At 40.4% G+C, this 21,077-nt stretch overlaps 1 protein-coding gene across 7 annotated transcripts in view; it reads left to right on the forward strand.

Moving 5' to 3' along the window:
• Window positions 1–21,077, forward strand: part of CPNE8 (copine 8) — a 230,181-nt gene that overhangs the window by 146,100 nt on the left and 63,004 nt on the right. For 5 of the 7 annotated variants that reach the window (XM_045030427.1, XM_045030417.1, XM_045030409.1 and 2 more), the window contains 2 exons: window positions 743–804; window positions 18,331–18,377. In XM_045030427.1, the coding sequence (XP_044886362.1) occupies window positions 743–804; window positions 18,331–18,377 (109 nt within the window). Of the gene's footprint in view, window positions 1–742; window positions 805–3,969; window positions 4,210–14,785; window positions 15,020–18,330; window positions 18,378–21,077 lie in introns of those variants that run through there. The other 2 variants (XM_045030442.1, XM_045030450.1) reach the window with 2 other exon arrangements.

The following is a 21,077-nucleotide window of genomic DNA, read 5'->3' on the forward strand; positions in this document are numbered from 1 at the left end:
GCAACATGATTTAATTATTGACAGAAAGGCCGTAAAAATGATAATATTCAATGCGAGTATAAATTGAAATTTGCACATTGCCTTTTAAAAAAAAATCACTCTTTCAAAAGACTGATAGGACTTTGTAGTGATAATTTCCCCACTTTCATCTTCACAGATCACCAAGGGTCAGATGTTGTGAGGAAGTTTCATGTTATTTTATAGATAAAATGAAACAGAGTTGAACTGAACTTTCTGCTTCTGTGGATGTAATGCAATATCTAATGGGGCTGAATGCTATATCTCTTTTGCTTGAGTTTAAGCCGTTGTCATTCACTGAAGTACTAGAGGTGACATGCAACATATATAGATAATTTAATGTAGCTCTTCAAATGAAGTTGAAGTGCTCACATAAAGGATCAATTAGTCTTAGCATCTGACATTACTCTACTCTATAGATGCAATGACCCCCCCCCACACTTGTTTTCTACCCCACATGCAGTAATGTTTCCTTGAAATTTTCTTTCACCTTCCTTCACTTAGTCTAGAATAATACAAAGTCATTTAAAACTCTTCTTAGATTTCCAGGCTTGTCTCATGCCTTCCAAAAGGGATTTATGAATTGCTTATCTTCTTTCTTCCCTAATATTGTAGGAAATGATACCATAAATATAAGCCTTGAAAATATTGTACATTAATTTTCTACTAGTATTTGATTTGAGGAATGACCATTCTTGCCTGATTCAGTTTTACTTGCTTTCAGGTAACATTGCTTTCCTTCCTAATTGAAACAGAAGTTTCATTCCTTGACTATATTAAAGGAGGGTAAGTGATCCCTGCAAACTGTTCTTGTTTTCCTCTTTTCATTATAATTCACTAATAACCTTTTTATATTCTTGCTAAGTGATAGTTCTAAATATCTATAAGAATTGCATTACTTTTTTCATTTTAGGGAGTAAACGTCCTTATTGATTAAAAAAAAAAAAACCTAACTAACTACATAAGAAAGTTGTTTTGTTTTGATAGGGTTTTGTTTTGTTAATTAAATGTGCTTGTATCTGTTTGTATTCACGAAATCAATGCTGAATAAGTGTACCTTCCACTTGGAATCGAAGGTGGTAAGGTTCATGATGGTTCATAGTTTCTGTGGAAGTTCATTCCACAGCCTTGGGGCTGGTCCTCAGAAAGCGCTACCTCAGACACACACAAGTTCCATTGTGCCTGAACAGTAGAGTTGTTGATCATGGTCCTCACCCTGGAGTTTTAGGCAATCTTTTAGGTATCCCAGAATTAGACCATTGAAGTAGCTTGCTTATTAACTAATTTTGAGAATGGATTGAAGGTGTAGTCCTATGTAAAATGCATTGCAGTGGTCCAATGTCAAGGTGACTGTCATAAACAGATAGTTAAGGGTTAATGCCTCTTTTACCTGTAAAGGGTTAAGAAGTTCACCTAGTCTAGCTGATATCTGACCAGAGGAACCAATGGGGGAACAGGATGTTTCAAAAGGAAGAAGGGAAGTTCCCTTTGTCTCAGGTTTAGCCGGAGTGGAAAAGATCAAGGAATCAGCCTCTTATCAGAGTAGTGAGTATTAGAAAAGTTATAAATGGGTTTATATTTATTTTCTTTTGTAACTTGTCTTGTGCAATTAGAGGTTTCATCAAATTGGGATTTCTTTTGTGTATCTAAGGTTTTGCCCAGGGGAACATCCTCTGTGTTTTGAATCTGTTGTCTGTGAGAGTAGCTTGTAAGCTAATCTCTCAGAGGTTTTTCTTTCACCTTTCTTTCTTTAATTAAAAGTCTTATTTTTAAGAACCTGATTGATTTTTTCCTTAATTAAGATCCAAGGGGGTTGGATCAGGACTCACCAGGAATTGGTGGGGGAAGGGGAAAGGGCGGGGGGATGAGTACTTCCTCCTTGTTTTAAGATCCAAGGGTTTGGATTGGTGTTCACCAGGGAATTGGTGGAGGAGTCTCTCAAGGCTACCGAGGGAAGGGTTATAATACTTGGGAGGGAAACATTTTTTGGGGGGGAAGATAGAGTTTCCCAAATGACTCAAATATTTGGGTGGTGGCAGCAAAACCAGATCTAAGCTGGTAATTCAGCTTAGGGGTTCTCATGCAGGTCCCCACATCTGTACCCTTAACTTCAGAGTCCTATGATAGTGACAAAGGCATGGATAACCATGGCAAGGTCAACATTAAAAAGGCCAAGCAAATAATGAGATGCACATAACAACAATTGATCGTTAGGAGCAATTTAAAATACTACAGAAAGTTCCTTCTCCTCCCTCCCCTCGCTCCCAACATTAGAACCAATTCTCACTGTCTCATTTAGTTGCTTCCCCCAGTCCTTTAGGCATAACCTGTCTTGTTTGGATGGAATTTCAATTGCCTATCCTTAATCCATGCCCTGTTTTACTAGACACCGTGTAACCTATTACCAATACCATGGCAAAGTCAGAAGAGGCAGAAATATAAAAGTGGGTGCTGTCTATGTGGAGACCCCACTCCACAAGTTTAATAACAGTGCAATGAAAACTGGCCCTTCTCCCAGAGTCCTGACTGGCATGGCTTGAACAAACAGGAGAAACTGGGGCTCCATCTCCACAGAGCTCTTATTAGATAAAGAGATGGCAGGAAATCCCACTCCAACTTGCTGCAGCCTCTCTTGAGAAGAAGAGATGGCAGCAGTGGCAGAGAATGGACTTGCAATTGCCTCTGCTGCAGGGACATGGCAGGCTGAGAGTCTGAATCCTGTGATAGCACTTGACCTCTGTGAGACTTCACCATGCTGCACATGAGGATTAGCTAGAGCCTAAACTAAGGAGAACCCTAATCAGTGGCTGATGCTGGGGGAGATGACACTGGGGCTGTCTATTACTGATCAACGAGTCTGTTGCTGATAGAGCTGAATGTTTGTTACAGATAAAGATGTTAGGAGTGATTTCTTGATGAATTTCTGCCTCCCCAAAGGGAGGGTTCTCGACTCCAAAGCAAGTTTGGAAGTCATTACTAGAAAATACAGCCCCACCCTGTCAGTTTCCTGAACTCATCGCAACCCATAGTTCTTCACTACCCACTCCCAAATGGTTCTATTCAGGCCTTGGACAAGAGGATGATAAAACAGAACATCTGAAAACTCATGAGATAGCCCTTGAAGCAGATTAGCAATTCCTCAATGCTACCCTTTAAGATTTCCAAGAAAAAAAAGGAAACCAAAGCTCTTAAGCAACTCTGTCGACTTCTGCTTTCCTCAGACATGTTACTTATGGCTTGTAGTCAATGGTATTAAAGTCAGTTCTTCCATAGAAGATTATTTTTTTAAAGGACACCTGGAGTGAAATCCTGAACCTATAGAAATCATTTGGAAAACTCCCATTGACTTCACTGGGTCCAGGAATTCACACTCATCGTTGACCAACATCACTTTTGAATGGATTTAGTATCTTTCTTTACTGGAGTCACTGATACTGGAATCAAGACAAGTTGCATTTAAACATCCCTTTTTCTCCGTTATGTGGTAAGACTTGCATTTTTTAGAATTATTCCAGAATTCATTAAAAAAAAATCTTGTGTAACAAAAAGAATGAGTAAAAGCCATTCATTTATTATATTACACATATATATTGAAAGCGTCCGGCATATCATAAAATGCAAGCTGTGAATACAAGTGATTCTTAGTTACCATTATCAATATCTTGCATATTTTTCTGTAAACTGAAATAAAAAATCATTTGTTCAAACAGTCCTTGACATTAGTAACTTTCATTTATAATTTTCTTTTTCCACATTGTACTATAAACAGAACAGGGTACAATTTAGTAGGATGTTCTACCTGTCTAAAAGTATCAACAATATGTGTAATTTAAATTTGTATTCAAAATATTTTTCATTTGTTAGTGATTTTATACTGTCACTTATAAATTCATGCCAGTAAAAACAGACAGGATTTTGAGAACTCTTTTTAAAAAATGTTGTTCTTTTCAGATATGACGTGCAACATGTTGTCTGAGGATCAGGAATCAGAATTACTTTCTTCGTTATCTCTTCCTTCCCTTACCCAACCCAGTTTCATGGCATTTAATCTTTATTCCAGTAGGCATTTTTTCCTCATTAGTCACTTTGCCCCTATCTGTAATATGTCTCCAAATTGTGGTTCTTCCATTTCATTTTGTTTCCTTTAGCTAACCCAGGAGGAAAGAAGAATGTGATTCTGCACAAATGCAATATTGGCCTTTTTAGAAATAAACGTCTATGCAATGCAGCATGTTGAAAATTTTTATGATGATTGATTGGAGGTGGTTAGGACTAACATTAATGAAATACTTGGCAGCTCTTAACTATAACAAATGGGGACTACAGTATTAAGTTCCTGGTTTCATTAAATTATGTTTTGAGCTCTGCTTTTTTAAAAAAGTATGACTGGATGTGTCATTCTGGGTATCATCAATATTATCTTTGTAAAGATGTTTGGATGAGATACTATTCCTCCAATGGCTTGTGATTTTAATTCTTTTATTCTGAGTTATACTTAGTGTTGGATTTTCAATGTACTTGAGTGTAAGGGATCTCTCTCTTGTATCTGAAGTGACATATCTGCCTAACTTGATTTATGTACTGCCATCAGTTATTGATATTAAATCACCTACTACATCACACAGTGGTTCCCACATAGTATACTAGAAATTAACATCTCATTTTGAATTGAACTTTTCTTTCCATTCAGTAATTAGCAATACACATGCTCATCAGAAAAGTTTCAGAAGTTGTAAATAGCATTTGAAGTGCAGACCTGATGAAGAGCTATATAAGCTCAAAATCTTGTCTCTCTCACCAGCAAAAGTTGGTCCAATAAAATATATTACCTCATCCACCTTGTGTTTCAAATATCCTGGGACCAGCATGGCTACAACAACACTGTATATTTTAAATGCAGGCAGAGTAGCCAGGAGATTGAAGTGTGGTTGAGGTACCCAGCACCCCAGTAATCTCTAGCTACAGGAATGTCCCGGGGGCTGTTGGCAATTGGCATGAAATAGAACAGCCCTTAGACTACTCCAATTTATGCAGGGAACAAACCAGCAGCCAGATGGCCCCAGGAGTTAGAAGGCCCAAAGGGGGTTATGTGTTGAAGTCTCTAAGTCTTATGGCTGTAAAGATATCTATAAAAATGTGAAGACAAATATAAATCGATGTTGTGAACAACCATGTTCATCTTATTGGATATTAACCTTGAAGCCTAATGATGATGTGTTAAATATGGACACTGTTACCTATTTCACAGTTGATCATTTACAGAAAAATCAATGTGCTCCATCTTTAGATTAGTAGTATTTATTGGAATGGGGTGTACAGTAGAGCAACTGCTTGCTGTTGAAATTTGCTGGCATGAGAAATGAGGAATTCAGTCCCCTTCCCACCACAAAACGTAAAGTCATATTTGGCTCTGCCAAGAGTGAGGGAGGATAGAAAGAGATGCTTTCCTTCCCAATACTACAGATGGACACCCACACTTTTATTTAGATGCTAAAAGCCCTCTCTATTCACTGTACTAATCACAGTGTATTGGATGATATGCATTAAGTGAGGGGACAAGGGCTTGTGTGCAACAGCCACTTAATTATGAAATTTTAGCCACATAATTCTGGTGTGCCCCTGGAACCTTGGGTTATAACTGGGAAAATGAGATAAAACGGAGAGAGAGAAAATATAGAGTTCACATTTGGAAAATCTTCCTGATGGTGATAATGTATTCAGCTATGTAAGACTCTCCAAAGAGAAATGATGGAAGTCCTATAACATGGGACTTCCATGACTAGACAGAACAAAGCTCAAAATGCACAGACTGAAGGAAACAATCCTGCACCAACAAAGAGATTGACTAGATAATCTAATAGGTCCTTCCTTCCTTCTAAATTCTAAGATTCTATTATCCAGTTATAATACATATAATTATTGTGTTAAAAATCAAGGGAGTTGGGGGGAAACAAGCAAACAAATACATTTGTTTCAAAAGGAAAAAAAAGCAAAATCTGTGACGCATCGAAATCTTTATAAAGTTCCAAATATTGAACATGGGTAATTGTCATATGAGAATTTCAGTTGTGTATATAATTATTACAGAATTGCAAAATCTTAGGTTATTTGTTTGCGATCTCAACATTTCAGTTTACAGTAAGGCTTTAAACATAATGTTGGAAATTTTGCCTTTAAGGGTGAGCAATTAGCTGAAATAGACAGTATCATTTCAAACTCTTCTTTAAAGCATGACGATCTTTTTATATATTAAAAAAAATTACTCTCATCCACAGACCACTTTAAAAGTAGTAAGATTGTAGTGTTCTTGAATATATGTAATCCTACCTATAATAAATCATGTATCTCCTTGCTCTCTCTTCTGTCCACTCCAATCAAAACCACATTTCCTAGACATTTCTTTACAATACATAATTTAGATCAGAAGACTGAGGTTAATGTTGCAAACAATATATGGAAGAATAAACAGCCCTAGCTGAAACCTCTGAGTACAGCTATTTCACGTTGTGTGTGAATGTATTAGGGCTGTCAAGCAATTAAAAATATTAATCGTGATTAATCAAACGATTAATTGCACTCTTAATAATAGAATACCATTTAAAAATATTTTTGAATGTTTTTTACATTTTCAAATATTGATTTCAATTACAACACAGAACACAAAGTGTATAGTCCTCACTTGATATTTATTTTTATTACAAATATTTGTGCTATAAAAAACAAAAGAAATAGTATTTTTCAATTCACCTCATACAAGTACTGTAATACAACTTATTTATCATGAAAGTTGAACTTACTAATGTAGAATTATGTACCAAAAAAAGCTGAATTAAAAAACAAAACAATGTAAAACTTTAAGGCCTAGAAGTCCACTCAGTCCCATTTCTTGTTCAGTCAGTGACTCAGACAAACAAGTATGTTTTCATTTGCAGGAGATAATGCTGCCTGCTTCGTGCTTACAATGTCACCTGAAAGTGAGAACAGGTGTTCACATGGCACTGTTGTAGCCGGGGTCTCAAGATATTTACGTTCCAGATTCATTAAAGATTCATACGTCCCTTCACGCTTCAGTCACAATTCTAGAGGACATGCGTCCATGCTGGTGATGGGTTCTGCTCAATAACGATCCAAAGCAGTGCAGACCGATGCATGTTCACTTTCATAATCTGAGTCAGATGCCACCAGCAGAAGATTGATTTTCTTTTTTGATGGTTTGGATTCTGTAGTTTCCACGTCAGAGTGTTGCTCTTCTAAGACTTCTGAAAGCATGCTCCACATCTCATCTGTCTCAGATTTTGAAGGCACTTCAGATTCTTAAACCTTGGATCGAGCGCTATAGCTATCTTTAGAAATCTTACATTGGTATCTTCTTTGGGTTTTTTCAGATCAGCAGTGAAAATGTTCTTAAAACGAAGCTGGCAGCATTATCTCTCGTACATGTAAAGTAGTAAGACTGAGTGGACTTGTAGGATCTAAAGTTTTACATTGGTTTGTTTTTTAGTGTAGTTACGTAACAAAAAAAATCTAAATTTTTAAATTGCACTTTCATGATAAAGAGATTGTTACTGTATTGTATGAGGAGAATTGAAAAATACTATTTCTTCTGTGTATTATTTTTATAGTGCAAATACTTGTAATGAAAGTAATAATATAAAGCTACTGTACACTTTGTATTCTGTTGTAATTGAAATCAATATATTTTAAAATGTAGAAAAACAACAAAAAATACTTAATACATTTCAATTGGTATTCTATTGTTGACAGTGCGATTAAAATTGTAATTACGATTAATTTGTTTTGAGTTAATCATGTGAGTTAACTGTGATTATTTGGAAGTCCTAGTATGTATATATGAAATAAAATATATTTATCTCCATCTCCTGCAATTTAATTGACTCTTGCCATCACAAATTACATAGCTCAATATAATGCATGTGACAATGTCATGGAGCAAAATATTGTAGTCAGAGCACATACCTCTGAAATTAAAGACACATGACAGGTTGGCTTTTCAGCTGTGGTATGTAACATAGATTGTGGCATTCTTCAGGGGAGGCTGGACTGATTGGGCAAGGAGACTGAGACTAGTAACTGCGGGATCGGAGGCCTGAGCTGGAGGGATGGAGATGAAATGGGCTTTGTTGGGCAAGGAGATTGGGACTGAGAGATGGAAGGAGTAGGGGAGGCAGTAACTGATTGGGCATGTCGACCAGGACTAGGAGCCGGAGAGACAAGATTAGGAGATGGTGAGGAAAACAATGTGGGGGACTGGGAGCCTGTTAACAAGGGAAGGACTTATGATGATGATATATGAGGAGAGGGTAGGAGGCTGGGACTGGATGGTCAAGGAGCCTGAAGATAGGAACCAGTGTAGAGAGGAATGAGCTTTGGAAAGGGAAAATAGATCTGACAAGAGGCTAAGGTGCAGAGGCAGAAATGTGACTGTCTGGATAAAGAGACTGGGCAAAAGGCTGAGGGAGGGGGTTGGTGTGGGAGGCTGAATTGCCTGGGTAAGTAAACTAGAACCTGGAGCCAGTGGTGTGTGTTAGGGGGAGAGACCTCAGACGAGCGGGGAGGAGGGAACTGTTTCATGCAGCAGTAAGTCAAACGGTACTATAACTTTTACTGTGCAGCAGCAGTGTCCACATGGCCACTTAGTGTGTGACAGGCTGGTGCACTGTAGATTCACACTCCAGCTTGGTGCTCCTTATGTCTGCGTATAGACCACTTAGACTGGGTGTGATGAATACTTTGGGACTTGGCCAGCAAACTCAGAGGGGGAGCTAGGACTGACTGGGCAAGGAGACTGGGATAAGAAATCTGGGGAGTGGAAACTAGGACTGTAGAGGCAGGGAGAATGGAACTGGGGCAAGGAGCCGGGGCGAAGAAGAGAGAGGACTCGAACAGGGAGAGGTTGGCGGGTCATGGCAGAATGGGTCATGCTTGGGAGGGAATAGGCAGAAGAGTCGATGGCTACTAGAGCACCCTCCCCTCCAGAGCCTGTAGTGGAACCCAAAGTTCCTGAATCTCATCATTCCTCTGCTGACAGCAAACATCTGTGAAACCCACTAGCAAAGTGTGTGTCTTGTCCCCTTTAATCTACATAGAGGACAGCAACCTGCTATTGCTATAAGATACTCCCTTATCTCAAGTGGATCTAAAGGTTCGAATCATGTTGATGGACCATCTGGGTATCAGTATGATGCTGCATGCTAGAATTCTATTTTTCAATTTGCTTTTTTTAAAACTTAAGAAATTATGTACTATAAAACTATGGTAAAGAGCACTATTAAGGTTGCAGAGTGAAGCACTCAAAAGTTATGTAATGCCAGAGTTATGCATCTACTTAGTTGCCATAATTGTACTTATTCAAAAATGTTGTTTTTCATAATTGAATAGATTGGTGGGTTTCACCCACGTTGTTGTAGGGTTATAAGAATGATTCATTCCTGAACTATAAAGGCCTGCTGGGCCTAAGGAAGGGCATGGATTCAAACAAATTTACCAGTACTGTACTGTTAGAATGCTTGTCTTCTGCATTTAACAGATGTCATAGTTTTGACTTCCAGAGTGGTATTCTGTGTACACACTGGGTTGCATAGATTTCCTTCATGGTAACTTAAAAACTCTAAATTTGACGACATTCACACAGGTGCATGCATGTTTGCAACTCAATTCTTACCTTTGAAAAAATTTCCGTAACTGGCTCCAGTGTTCTTTGCAAGTGAATGTTGGGTAGAAGCTACCATGCCTATTTTCTGTTCAAGGAATACTTAAGCAAATTTAATATGGCTAAACTACTAGGATTATCCGTAGGTTTGTTTGTTTGTTCCCCCCCCCCCCCCCGGTATTATTTTTTCCTACAGTTTCCTTATCCTTTTCTCCCAAAGCCTATTGCTGCACTGTATACCTGGTTTCCAGTTTTCTGCAGCTTCTTTCTCTGATGCTGAATGAGATCAGTTTGAGAGCTGAATGTTTCAACTACATACTATAAAGGTGAAAACATCAGAGCATAGGAAACTATGTGAAGTCACAATCCAGAACTGTGGAGCTTGGAGAACTGTATTTACAGTGTTTATTATAGCTGTCTTGGTCTTTGGAAATGTTGTTCTCCCAGGCTATGCATCTGTAATATGAGATGACAGCTAAAGTAACATTAAAGGAAATCTAGTGACCTCTGTGTGATCATTGCATAGATACTTTACAAGACCTACACATTTGGTTGCGGTGGTGGGAGGAGAAAGTTATTGGTTCTACTTCTTACTACTTTCTCTATAGAAATAACTCTAAAACAAGCATCGATTAAAATGAAAGGATAACTCAAAAAAAGATAAGTGTTTGCTTTGGTCTTCTTTTATATCACAATTATTATAGGTATGAAATTGACACACACACTCTCTTCATTTATTCCAAGGCCAGAAGGGCCATTGTGATCATCTGGTCTGACCTGTATAATACAGGCTAAAGAACATCCCCAAAATAATTTGTAGAGGATATCGTTTAGAAAAACATCCAATCTTGATTTAAAATTTGTCAGAAATGGAGTATCCACCGTGACCTTGGTAAATTGTTCCAGTGGCTAATCACTCTCACCGTTTAAAAGTTCTGCCTTATTTCCAGTCTGAAGTCTAGCTTCTACTTCCAGCCATACCTATCTCTGCTAGATTGAAGAGACAGTTATTAAATATTTGTTCCCTGTGTAGATACTTGAATACTGTAATCAAGTCACCCCTTAATCTTCTCTTTGTTAAACTAAATAGATTGAGCTCTTTGAATCTATCACACTGAGACATGTTTTCTAATCCTTTAATCATTCTTGTGGCTCTTCTCTGAACCTTCTCTAATTTATCAACATCTTTCCTGAATTCTGAGCACCAGACCTGAACACAGTATTCCAGCAGCAGGCGCACCACTGCCAAATACAGAGGTAAAATCACTTCTCTACTCCTACTTAAGATTCCTCTGTTGATGCATCTCAGTATGCATTAGCCCTTTTGGCCACAGCCTCACACTGGGAATTCATGTTCAGCTGATTATCTACCCAGGACTCCTAATTCTTTCTCAGAGTCACTGCTTTGCTGGATAGAATTCCCAATCCTGTAAGTGTGACCTACATTCCTTGTTCTTCTGCTTGAGTTAAAAACAGAGGGCTGCAATTTTATGAAATCATATAATACAAATTACATTCAAACAACTGCCCAGCCTCTCCAAGCTCATCACCAGAAGCAAGCTGTGCACAGACCAGGATACACCAAATCTAAGTGGCACCAGAACAGATGCAAAACTTGCAGGCATATTTCCACTGCTACAATGATCAACTCCACAACATACCTTTCAAGATCTATGGGCCCTACTTATGCCTATCACAACACGTAAATGTACTTTATTCAGTACGCTAAGGCTATGTCTACACTACTGACCTTACAGGTGTAAAGTTAGTACCGACCTGTGCTGCTGTAAGGTCTCCGGGTAGCCATTCTATGCTGGGGGAGAGCTCTCTCCCGCTGGCATAATTAAACTACCCCCATTGGGTGGCAGTAGCTATGTCGGTGGGAAAGCATCTCCCACCCACATACCACTGACCACACTGGCGCTTTTGTCAGTCAGGGCATGTAGTTTTTTCACACCCCAACCAACAAAAGGTTTACGGACAAAAGTACTAGTGTAGAAAGCCTAAATGCCCAAACAACAACTATGTGGGTGAAACCAGGCAATCACTGTGTTCTCGGATGAACCCAAAGAGGAAAATGATGATAAAAGACACAAATGCTATATCATCTGTTTGTGAATACTTTTCACAAAGCGATCACATTATATCTGATCTCTCAGTCCTCATCTTCAAAGGAAACCTGCACAACACTTTCAAAATATGAGCCTTGGAGCTTTAAATTCATAATTTAGCTAGACACTAAAATTCATAGGCTTAACAAAGACACTAGATTTATGGCTTATGCCAACAATCTGTAACACACTAACTTTTTTGTTCTATGACTACAGAGGTGTTAATGGGCCACTTCACTTTGAATGGTCCCTTAGAATATATGGTAACTACTTATGCTAAACCAGGGGTTCTCAAACTGGGTCGGGACCCCGTTTTAATGGGGTTGGCAAGGCTGGTGTTAAACTTGCTGGGGCCAAGGCCAAAGCCCAAGCCCCACTGCCTGGGCTGAAGCTCCAGGGGAAGAGAGGGTGGGGTACTAAGATTACATGCCTCCTACCCAGGGCAGAAGCCCTTGGACTTCAGCTTTGCTCCCTCTCCGCCCAGGGCAGCGGGGCTGGGATGGGCTTGGGCTTCAGTCCCTGCCTCCTGAGGTCTTGCAGTAATTTTTGTTGTCAGAAGGGGCGGTGGGGTGGGTCACAGTGCAATGAAGTTTGAGAACCGGTGTGCTAAATTATCTGCTTGATCTTGTATTTAGCTGTGACATTCTCAGTACCTTTCCCAGATTTGAAGAAGAGCTGTATGTAACTCAACAGCTTATATCTCTTACAAACAGAAGTTAGTCCAGGAAAAGATATTACCTCACCCCCCCTTGTTGCTCTAAGTTACCCCAAATGTTAATTTAGCCAGAAAATCTCATCCCATTAGTTACCTACTTAGTTGACTGGAAACAGCAGCCTCCCATATCCAGTACTTTCTTGGAGACTGTGTCCTTCCCAAGCTGAGGATCTTCAAGCTTATCACTCCTCCCTTGTTGAGGAAAAAGACTCTGTCCACAGTTATGAGACCCTGTCCATGTGTCATGGGGAATCTATTCTGAATGGTAAGGTTCTGCTTTTTGACTCATTCACCTGCAAAGCCTAGACTCATTGTTCCCCATCTTTTGCCTGTCTTTGATAAAATGGTTAAATTGGTGCCACATAAAAACATCTATCAACTAAAAGTTTCAACCAAGAAACAACACAAGGAAAGCAATGCATAGAAACTCAAGCTATTCCAGCTTGATCAGTCAAAATTACTGCATGGAAATGAGTGCACAAAGAAGACATGCTTTTTCTTCTCTGAGGAAAGATTGCTTGAATCTTGTCTGGATGACAAATTCCTCTTCTATTCCACCGTGTCAATTTCTAATAGGGATTTTTGTGTATGAGCCACAGCACCTCTAGAGACATGCAGGAAAAGGTGAAGTTCCCCACAAAACAAAGGCTAGACCAAGCTGCCTGGGGGTGGGAGGTGGGGTCGGGGGGAGATTCCAAATATGGTGATCAACAGAATTCTGAATACCACAGCAAGAGTCCCTTATATAAGAATTAGGACACAGAAGCCATGGCAAACCAATGAATCACCAGAGTTCAGTGACAACTCTAGCCCATCTACTAAACAGATAACTAAAAGATGTAGATAGAAGCTTCTAGCTCACCAAGTTGAGAGTTAGGGTTAGTTGTAGTTTGAAGCCTTTTATCCTAATGGAGGTAGGCATCGATTGGCATGCACAGAGTCAATATTTCTCATGCTTTTCAGTAGCTAATAGCTATATCAGGTGGTTAAAGACTCCTTCAGGTCCCACAGGGCAAAGCAAAATGTTGTCCCCCATGGAGGCAGGAATCAACATTTCTTTTTCAAGGAATTATCCACAAATCCTCATAATTGTGTTCCTCTTACCTGGGACAGCATATGGACAATTATAAAGCTATGCAGCAGATGATGCCACAGGGAGGAACACTTCAGAAACTGTGTCCATCAAACAGACTAGTAAAAGGCTGATAGGTGAAAAGATTTTTGTTAATTTTCCAATTGAGATTTAGTCTCAGCCCTGGTCTACACACAGCCCCTGGTTCGAACTAGGGTACGTGAATTCAGCTACGTGAATAACGTAGCTGAATTCGAACTACCCTAGTTCGAATGACTTACCGTCCAGACGCCGCGGAAGCGAACTCCGCGGCTCCAAGGTCGACTCCGGCAACTCCTCCTGCCGCGGTGGAGTACCGGAGTCGACCGCGGCGCTTCCGGAGTTCGAACTATCGCGTCTAGATCAGACGCGATAGTTCGAACTCCGAGAAGTCGAACTCGCTGCGTCGACCCGGCGGGTAAGTATAGACATGGCCTTAGTTTTTCCTACTTATGCCAACTGTTTTTCTTCTTATCTGGTTTTTGCCTGTACTTCTTCCTGTTCCTCTCTGCTGTACTCAGTATCTGTCTGGCCCAGTCTCCTGCTGCCAGGCAGCTCGGAATGGCAGACTCAGAAATGAGTGCACAAAGAAGGTTGCTTTTCCTACTCTGAGAAAAAATTGCTTGAATTTTGGCTGGATGACAAATTCCTCCTTTCTTCCACCCTGTCAGTTCCTAATGAGAATTTATGTGCCTGATCCACAACACCTATAAAAGACTGTTCTTTCCCCTCATACAGTGCCTCACATCAAAGGGTCTTTTTAAAAAAAGGCAGGCTGTTACCAGCAGAGACAGCAAGGACACCAAGAATAACTCTTCAGGTGAAGTGTCCTTGACCTTATGCTGTTTTGGCTATCCCTTTCATGACAAAGGAAATAGCCTGAAGACTCCCTTGTATATTACCCTAAAGCTGGCAGGCCTGCACTGCTTCTCATCATCTTTGTTCCTTATAGCCAATAAGCTATGCAAAATGGTAATGTGCCTGAGGTCCTGACAGTCTGATGATGTAGGCCAAGTGAAGCTTGATAGCCATACCCTTAGAAGACAGGCATCTTTTGTGTGAGACTCTGGATAAAGCAAAACAGCAGGCCTTATTTCATAAGATTACAAAGTTTCTGATACTTTCAGAAAGACTACAACAGCTTTTATCTCTCTCCTCAGCGAAATCCAGCTTCTGGTCAAAGTTTTAAAGGTTTTCATAAACTGATCTCCATGGATTTCAGACCAATTATGAGTGTTCCAAGGGAACTGAAGACTTCCTGACACAACAGGTATTGGCAAGTCTCGCCTTTCTTGAGAGGTAGGATCTGCCATTATCTGCCTGATAACTACAAATTGTTGGAGTTGTATGCAATAGAATTCAAGCACCTAGTCATGCAGCGCTTTTTTTTTATTCCACCCCCAATTTTTTCAGACTGGGAGAAATGGCAGCAGATCAAGGCCATTTGCTGCTGCAGGACACTCACGTAATACATATACTAGATCAGGGGTCGGCAACCGGTGGCTCGTGGCTCGCCAGGGTAAGCACCCTGGCGGGCCAGCCCGGTTTGTTTATCTGCCGCGTCGGCAAGTTCGGCCGATCGCGGCTCCCACTGGCCGCGGTTCGCGGTCCCAGGCCAATGCGGGAGGCAGGAAGCGGCGCGAGCCGAGGGATGTTCTGGCTGCGACTTCCTGCCTCCCGCATTGGCCTGGGACCGCGAACCGCGGCCAGTGGGAGCCGCGATCGGCCGAACTTGTCGACGCGGCAGATAAACAAACCGGGCTGGCCCGCCAGGGTGCTTACCCTGGCGAGCCGCGAGCCACCGGTTGCCGACCCCTGTACTAGATGGTTGGAACTTAACCAAAATATGTCAGTGCACAAAAGGGAATAGTCTATTGCTCACTCAATCTTTGCTTTTCTAGTTCTAGTGTTTAAAAGGGCTAAAATTAAAAAAAAGCTTCTCTATCTCTAACTTGAGTAATCATGTCTCTAAATTCACAGAACAAATCTATTGAATAATAATTGCCATTTTTACATAGATGCTTTTCAGGATAGAATTCTAAATTGAAGTGGTGTTCCTTATGGTGTGAACCTTAGCTCATAGTGTGGGTAAGCTGGCTGCTCAGTCTTGCTTGTTTCCTGTTATACTTTGTCCTGGTGAAAGCCACACTTAAAATGTTACCATCTTTTTAAACCTAAAGTGGATTCTCAACACCATTGGGATCAGGACAGTCACATTCCCTACTTTTTTTGACAATCCAAAATCCTCAAATGAAAGAGAACCGTGCCTCCTGTTTTTTATTTCATTAGAACACTGCAGTGCAGGTCCTGAGATTTCCTTTTTATTTTTGTTGAAAGTCCCAAGTATGGTTTGCCCTTAAGAAGGGTAGGAAGTCCTTTCAGTGTATAACAAAGTGGATCATAACTGGTATTAAAATGGTATGCAAATCAGTGTGTTTGTTCCTTGGCAGTAAATTCTCACTTGACTTCAGTGATAGCTGACTCTTGGACCCAAGATTGGGTCCTCTGTCCTAGCCACTAAGCATGTAAAAATGGCCACACAGAGTCAGACCAATGGTCCATCTAGCCCAGTATTGTGTCTTCTGACAGTGGCTTATGTCAAATGCTTCAGAAGGAATTAACAGAACAGGACAATTATCAAGTGATCCATCTCTTGTTGTCCAGTCCCAACTTCTGGCAGAGATTTAGGGACACCTAGAGCATGGGGTTGCGTCCCTCACCAGCATGGCTAATAGATGTTGATGGAACTATCCTCCATGAACTTATCTAATTCTTTTTTTAACCCAGTTATACTTTTGGCCTTCACAACATCCCCTGGCAACAAGTTCCACAGGTTGACTTTACATTGTGTGAAGACGTACTTTCTTATGTTTGTTTTAAAGCTGCTTTCTATTAATTTCATTGGGTGACCCCCTAGTTCTCATGTTATAGGAAGGGGTAAATAACAGTTCCCTATTCACTTTCTTCTTCACACCATTCATGATTTTATAGACCTCTCTCATATCCCTCCTTAGTCATTTCTTTTCAAAGCTGAATAGTTCCAGTTTTTTTAATTCTCCATATATTAAAATGTTCCAGGACCCTAATCATTTTTGTTGCCCTTCTCTGTACTTTTTCAATTTTTGATATATCTTTGGGAGATGGGGCAACCAGAACAACATGCAGTATTGCAGGTGTGGGTGTAACATAGGTTTATATGGGGGCATTATTATATTTTCTGTCTATTAGCTATCCCTTTCCTAATGGCTCCTAACATTCTGTTGGCTTTTTTGACTCCTGCTGTGCATTGCACAGATGTTTTCAGAGAACTATCCATGATGACTCCAAGATCTTTCTTGAATGGTTACAGTTAACTTAGACCCCATCATTTTGTATGTATAGTTGGGATTATGTTTTCTAACGTGCATTACGTTGTACTTATCAACACTGAATTTCATCTGCCATTTTGTTGTCCAGTCACTCTGTTTTGTGAGATCCCTTTGTAACTCTCTGCAGTCAGCTTTGGACTTAAGTATCTTGAGTAATTTTATATCATCCCAACTTTGCCACCTTACTGTTTACCCCCTTTTCCAGATCATTTATTGAAAGCACTGGTTCTGTAGAGATCATTGGGGACCCCACTACTTACCTCACTCCTCTCTGAAAACTGACCATTTATTCCTACTCTTAATTTCCTATCTTTTAAGCATTACTGATCCATGAACAGTCTTTTTGGCGTGGAACCTTGTCAAAGGCTTTGTGAAAGTCCAAGGAGTACACCATATCCACTAGATCAGTGGTTCTCAAACTAGGACCGCCGCTTGTTCAGGGAAAGCCCCTGGCAGGCCAGGCCGGTTTGTTTACCTGCCACGTCCGCAGGTTTGGCCCATCACAGCTCCTACTGGCTGCGGTTCGCTGCTCCAGGTCAATGGGGGCTTCAGGAAGCAGCGCGTTGCAGCCCCCATTGGCCTGAACTGGCGAACCCCGGCCAGTGGGAGCCGCAATCAGCCGAACCTGCGGATGCGGCAGGTAAACAAACTGGCCCAGCCTGCCAGGGGCTTTCCCTGAACAAGCGGCGGCCCTAGTTTGAGAACCACTCCACTAGATCACCCTTTGTTCACATGCTTGTTAAAATCCTCAAGGAATTCTAATAATTGGTTAGGCTTAATTACCCTTTACAAAAGCCGTGTTGATTCTTCCCCAACATATTGTGTTTCAGCCAGTTTGCCTGGTATTGAAGGCAGGAAGAAGGGGAAAGCCAAGGGAGGTGGGTGGGACAAAAATAAATGAAAGCCAGATGTGTATTCAGTGTATAGTGTATGAAGTTATTGCTATAAAATTAATTGGTAAAGTATTTTGAACTGAAGCTTTGGTGAGGTGGACAGGTTTCTCCAAGATGGGACCACTGAAAATCCACCCAGTTGTATAACGCTTCTACATATGTAAAGGGAGAGAGACTCTTACACAAATGTAATTTACAGGTAAGGGAAAATTTATGTTTTGAAGTGATGTAACCTCAAGAATTGATGCTTAATCGATGACACTGTATAAAAGTCAAAATAATGCACAGTGAGTTTAACCTGAATTTGCAGTGATACCTTTTGACCAGAAAGCTAATGCATTATAACATGTATATTAGTCCATTACAAGATATATTAACTCCCTTGTATATTTTTCCAACTATCAATGGTATTACTAACAAGATTCCTATTTGTTTGTTTGACAGAACCCAAATCAATTTCACAGTAGCTATTGATTTCACAGCATCAAATGGTGAGTAGCAAAAGTAGCTTCTAGTAAAATTGAATGCTATGTCCAGCTTCAGAACAATTTTTCTTTAGTACTACATATGTATTTCTATATTTATTTTACACAGCTTAGGTTTGCAATTATTGTGTATTATTTGTGTCACTATAATGCTTAGTGGCCCCAGCTGTATCAAAGCCCCATTATTATAATGTACAAACATAGAGTAAGAGAGAGTTCCTGCCCCAAAGAGCTTATAGTTTAAATAGACAAGACAGACAATGGGTTAGGAGGAAGAGAGATAATAAACAAGCAAAGTGAACATTGTGATGGCCTGCAAACATCATGTTCATCATTATCAAGGCATGTCCATCATTGGCAATCTTATCATGCTGACCGTGTAGCAGCATTCCTTTGTAAACATGCTTGTAATTTGTTAATCTTCCATCCAAGAAAGCCTTCAAAACCAAATCAGTGTTGATGGAGGTGGTTGCTGAGTTCAGCCATGAATAGCTTCATTCCTAATCTTCAGTCCTACCCAAAATTAAAGGCTACTTTTGAAAATTCAAATACCTTGTGCTCCACTAGCACATATGGGAAATAATTTTCATATTTTAAGACATGTACATGTACAGTGAAACAAAACATATACAGTGTATTCAGATTATTAACAATCATGATATTGACAACTTCTGGTTACTAATATGCCCCTTATTGATTTTTTTTTCAATGCAGCCCCATGGGACCTTATTACCACCACTTGGGAAAAGCCCCGGCCACAGGGACGTTTGTGGAGCTGAAGCCAGAGAAGGAAGCAGCCTGCAGCCAATGCTCAGCATGTCCCATCACTTTGTTCCTTGGCTGCAGCACTGGAAATTTGCTGCAGGGTTGCAATCAGGGAAGGAAGGGTTGGAACATGCAGTGCTTGGGTCCCTGGTGCCAGGGCAGAGTGCACCCCAGAAAGTATATGGAGAGGTACCATGCAGCCCTGCGAGCCCCCAGAACCCCTGCTTCATGTGTAAAGCCCCAGCTCTGAGCTGCAGTCTCCCACCCCATTGCTACTCTGCCTGCAGACCTCCTTCCCATCCTGCATCACAGGGGGGCTTCAGCCCAGCTGCCAAAGTTTTCCACAGGGAGCAGGAATACTAAGGACCGATAAGGCTGACCAGTACCTCTCCCTGCACTCTCCAGGGCTTGATACACCTCAGCGATTCCTTCCCTGGCTGCACCCACACAGGCAGGTTTGTGCTGCCAAAGAAAGAAGTGCTATGATACACCAAGCACCAGCCACGGGCAGGTTTCCAGGGATGCAAATAGGGAAAGCATGTCTTAGTGCTTCTTTCTTTGGCTGCAGCCCCACAAACCTCACTTATTGGTAACTGTTGGATAATGGCATCTAAAATATGAGCATCACAGACTTCGGTAATTCGTAATTTGTGTTGAACTCTTTTTTTAAAGAAAAATTTGAAAATGCTTGTCTGCTCTGGGATTTTTGGAGAAGGTTTGAGCTTTCAAATCAAGCTATTCCATAAATTAAAGGTTCAGTCATGAGTAGCAAGAGGGAGTGAATTGGTGTGCTTCCCTGTGCATTAACAGAGCTATGCCAGCAAAAGCATTTGGGAAAAGAGCCAAGACTTCTCCCATTTTCACCACTTGCATCAGAGGCGGGAGGGGTTATCGCTGCTTACATGACCATGAATTTCAACCACCCTAGCATTACAAAAGCAGTGCAAGACTATGGCAGATGAATTTAAGAAATTTCAGGAGTTGTCTTTCCCGAGCAAAAAGAAAACCTTTAAGTACTGGCTTCAACTTATAAATACATATTATTACCTTAGGCCCCTGTAACTTGACTCTTGGTCATTGTCATTAGATTTCGTAATGTACTGGGTCAAACACAACCTTGGCATTGGTTACACTTTTATAAAAAAGTGATCTCTACTCCTTGCTTCTGAACAAAACTCTTAAATGGACTTAGGTTACAGATCCCCTTCATTACTTCTCCTTAGAGATAAAAGGTTACTTTACCTCTCACAGAATAGCTCTCTGTAAATAATCCCAGAACAGTCTTAAGATCAGAAGAAGTTTAAATAAACAAGGTTTATTAGGGAGAGAGAGAATAATATATATGGTATGAAATCGGACAATTGAATGCTTACATCTTTAGCTTTGTATGTCAGTCGCTCATGGTCTGTCAAAGCTTGACCATCACTGACAAGCTGCAGGTTCTACCTGTCGGTTTGAATCCCACCCTTGTATTGAGTTCCAGTAACCTTTTCTATTTTGTCAGTGAAATGCCTTTTCATATATCCATTTGTCTTTGAAGTAAAGGTGTTTGCTGTATTATCTTATTGATTATAGAGTTCTTAGGTTTTATTCACTTTAGGTGCTTAATGTCTCGGCCCAATCATTTATCTGCTCATAAGCAAAATTTCTGCCTTTTTAATAAACATACTTATTTGCTTTCCCTATCTGAATACTCAGCTGTATGTTCCAATTTTATTCAAATCTCGTCTTTCATGTTTGTGAAATAGTGAGCTTTTCAGACTTACGTGAGAACATTTGCAATGAACATCTTCCGGACAAGAGACAATTCTGTGATCACTCTGTCATTTGATAGCCTAGACTACCAAGTTGCAGATCTTGGATTTTCCCTGGAAAAAGGACACTTTCCCACCTTCAGTGCTGAGTTGCATTCCCAAGTGAATCCATTGTAAGATACATCTG

Source organism: Mauremys mutica, chromosome 1, assembly GCF_020497125.1.
Source record: "Mauremys mutica isolate MM-2020 ecotype Southern chromosome 1, ASM2049712v1, whole genome shotgun sequence".
Classification (NCBI taxonomy): Eukaryota; Metazoa; Chordata; order Testudines; family Geoemydidae; genus Mauremys; species Mauremys mutica.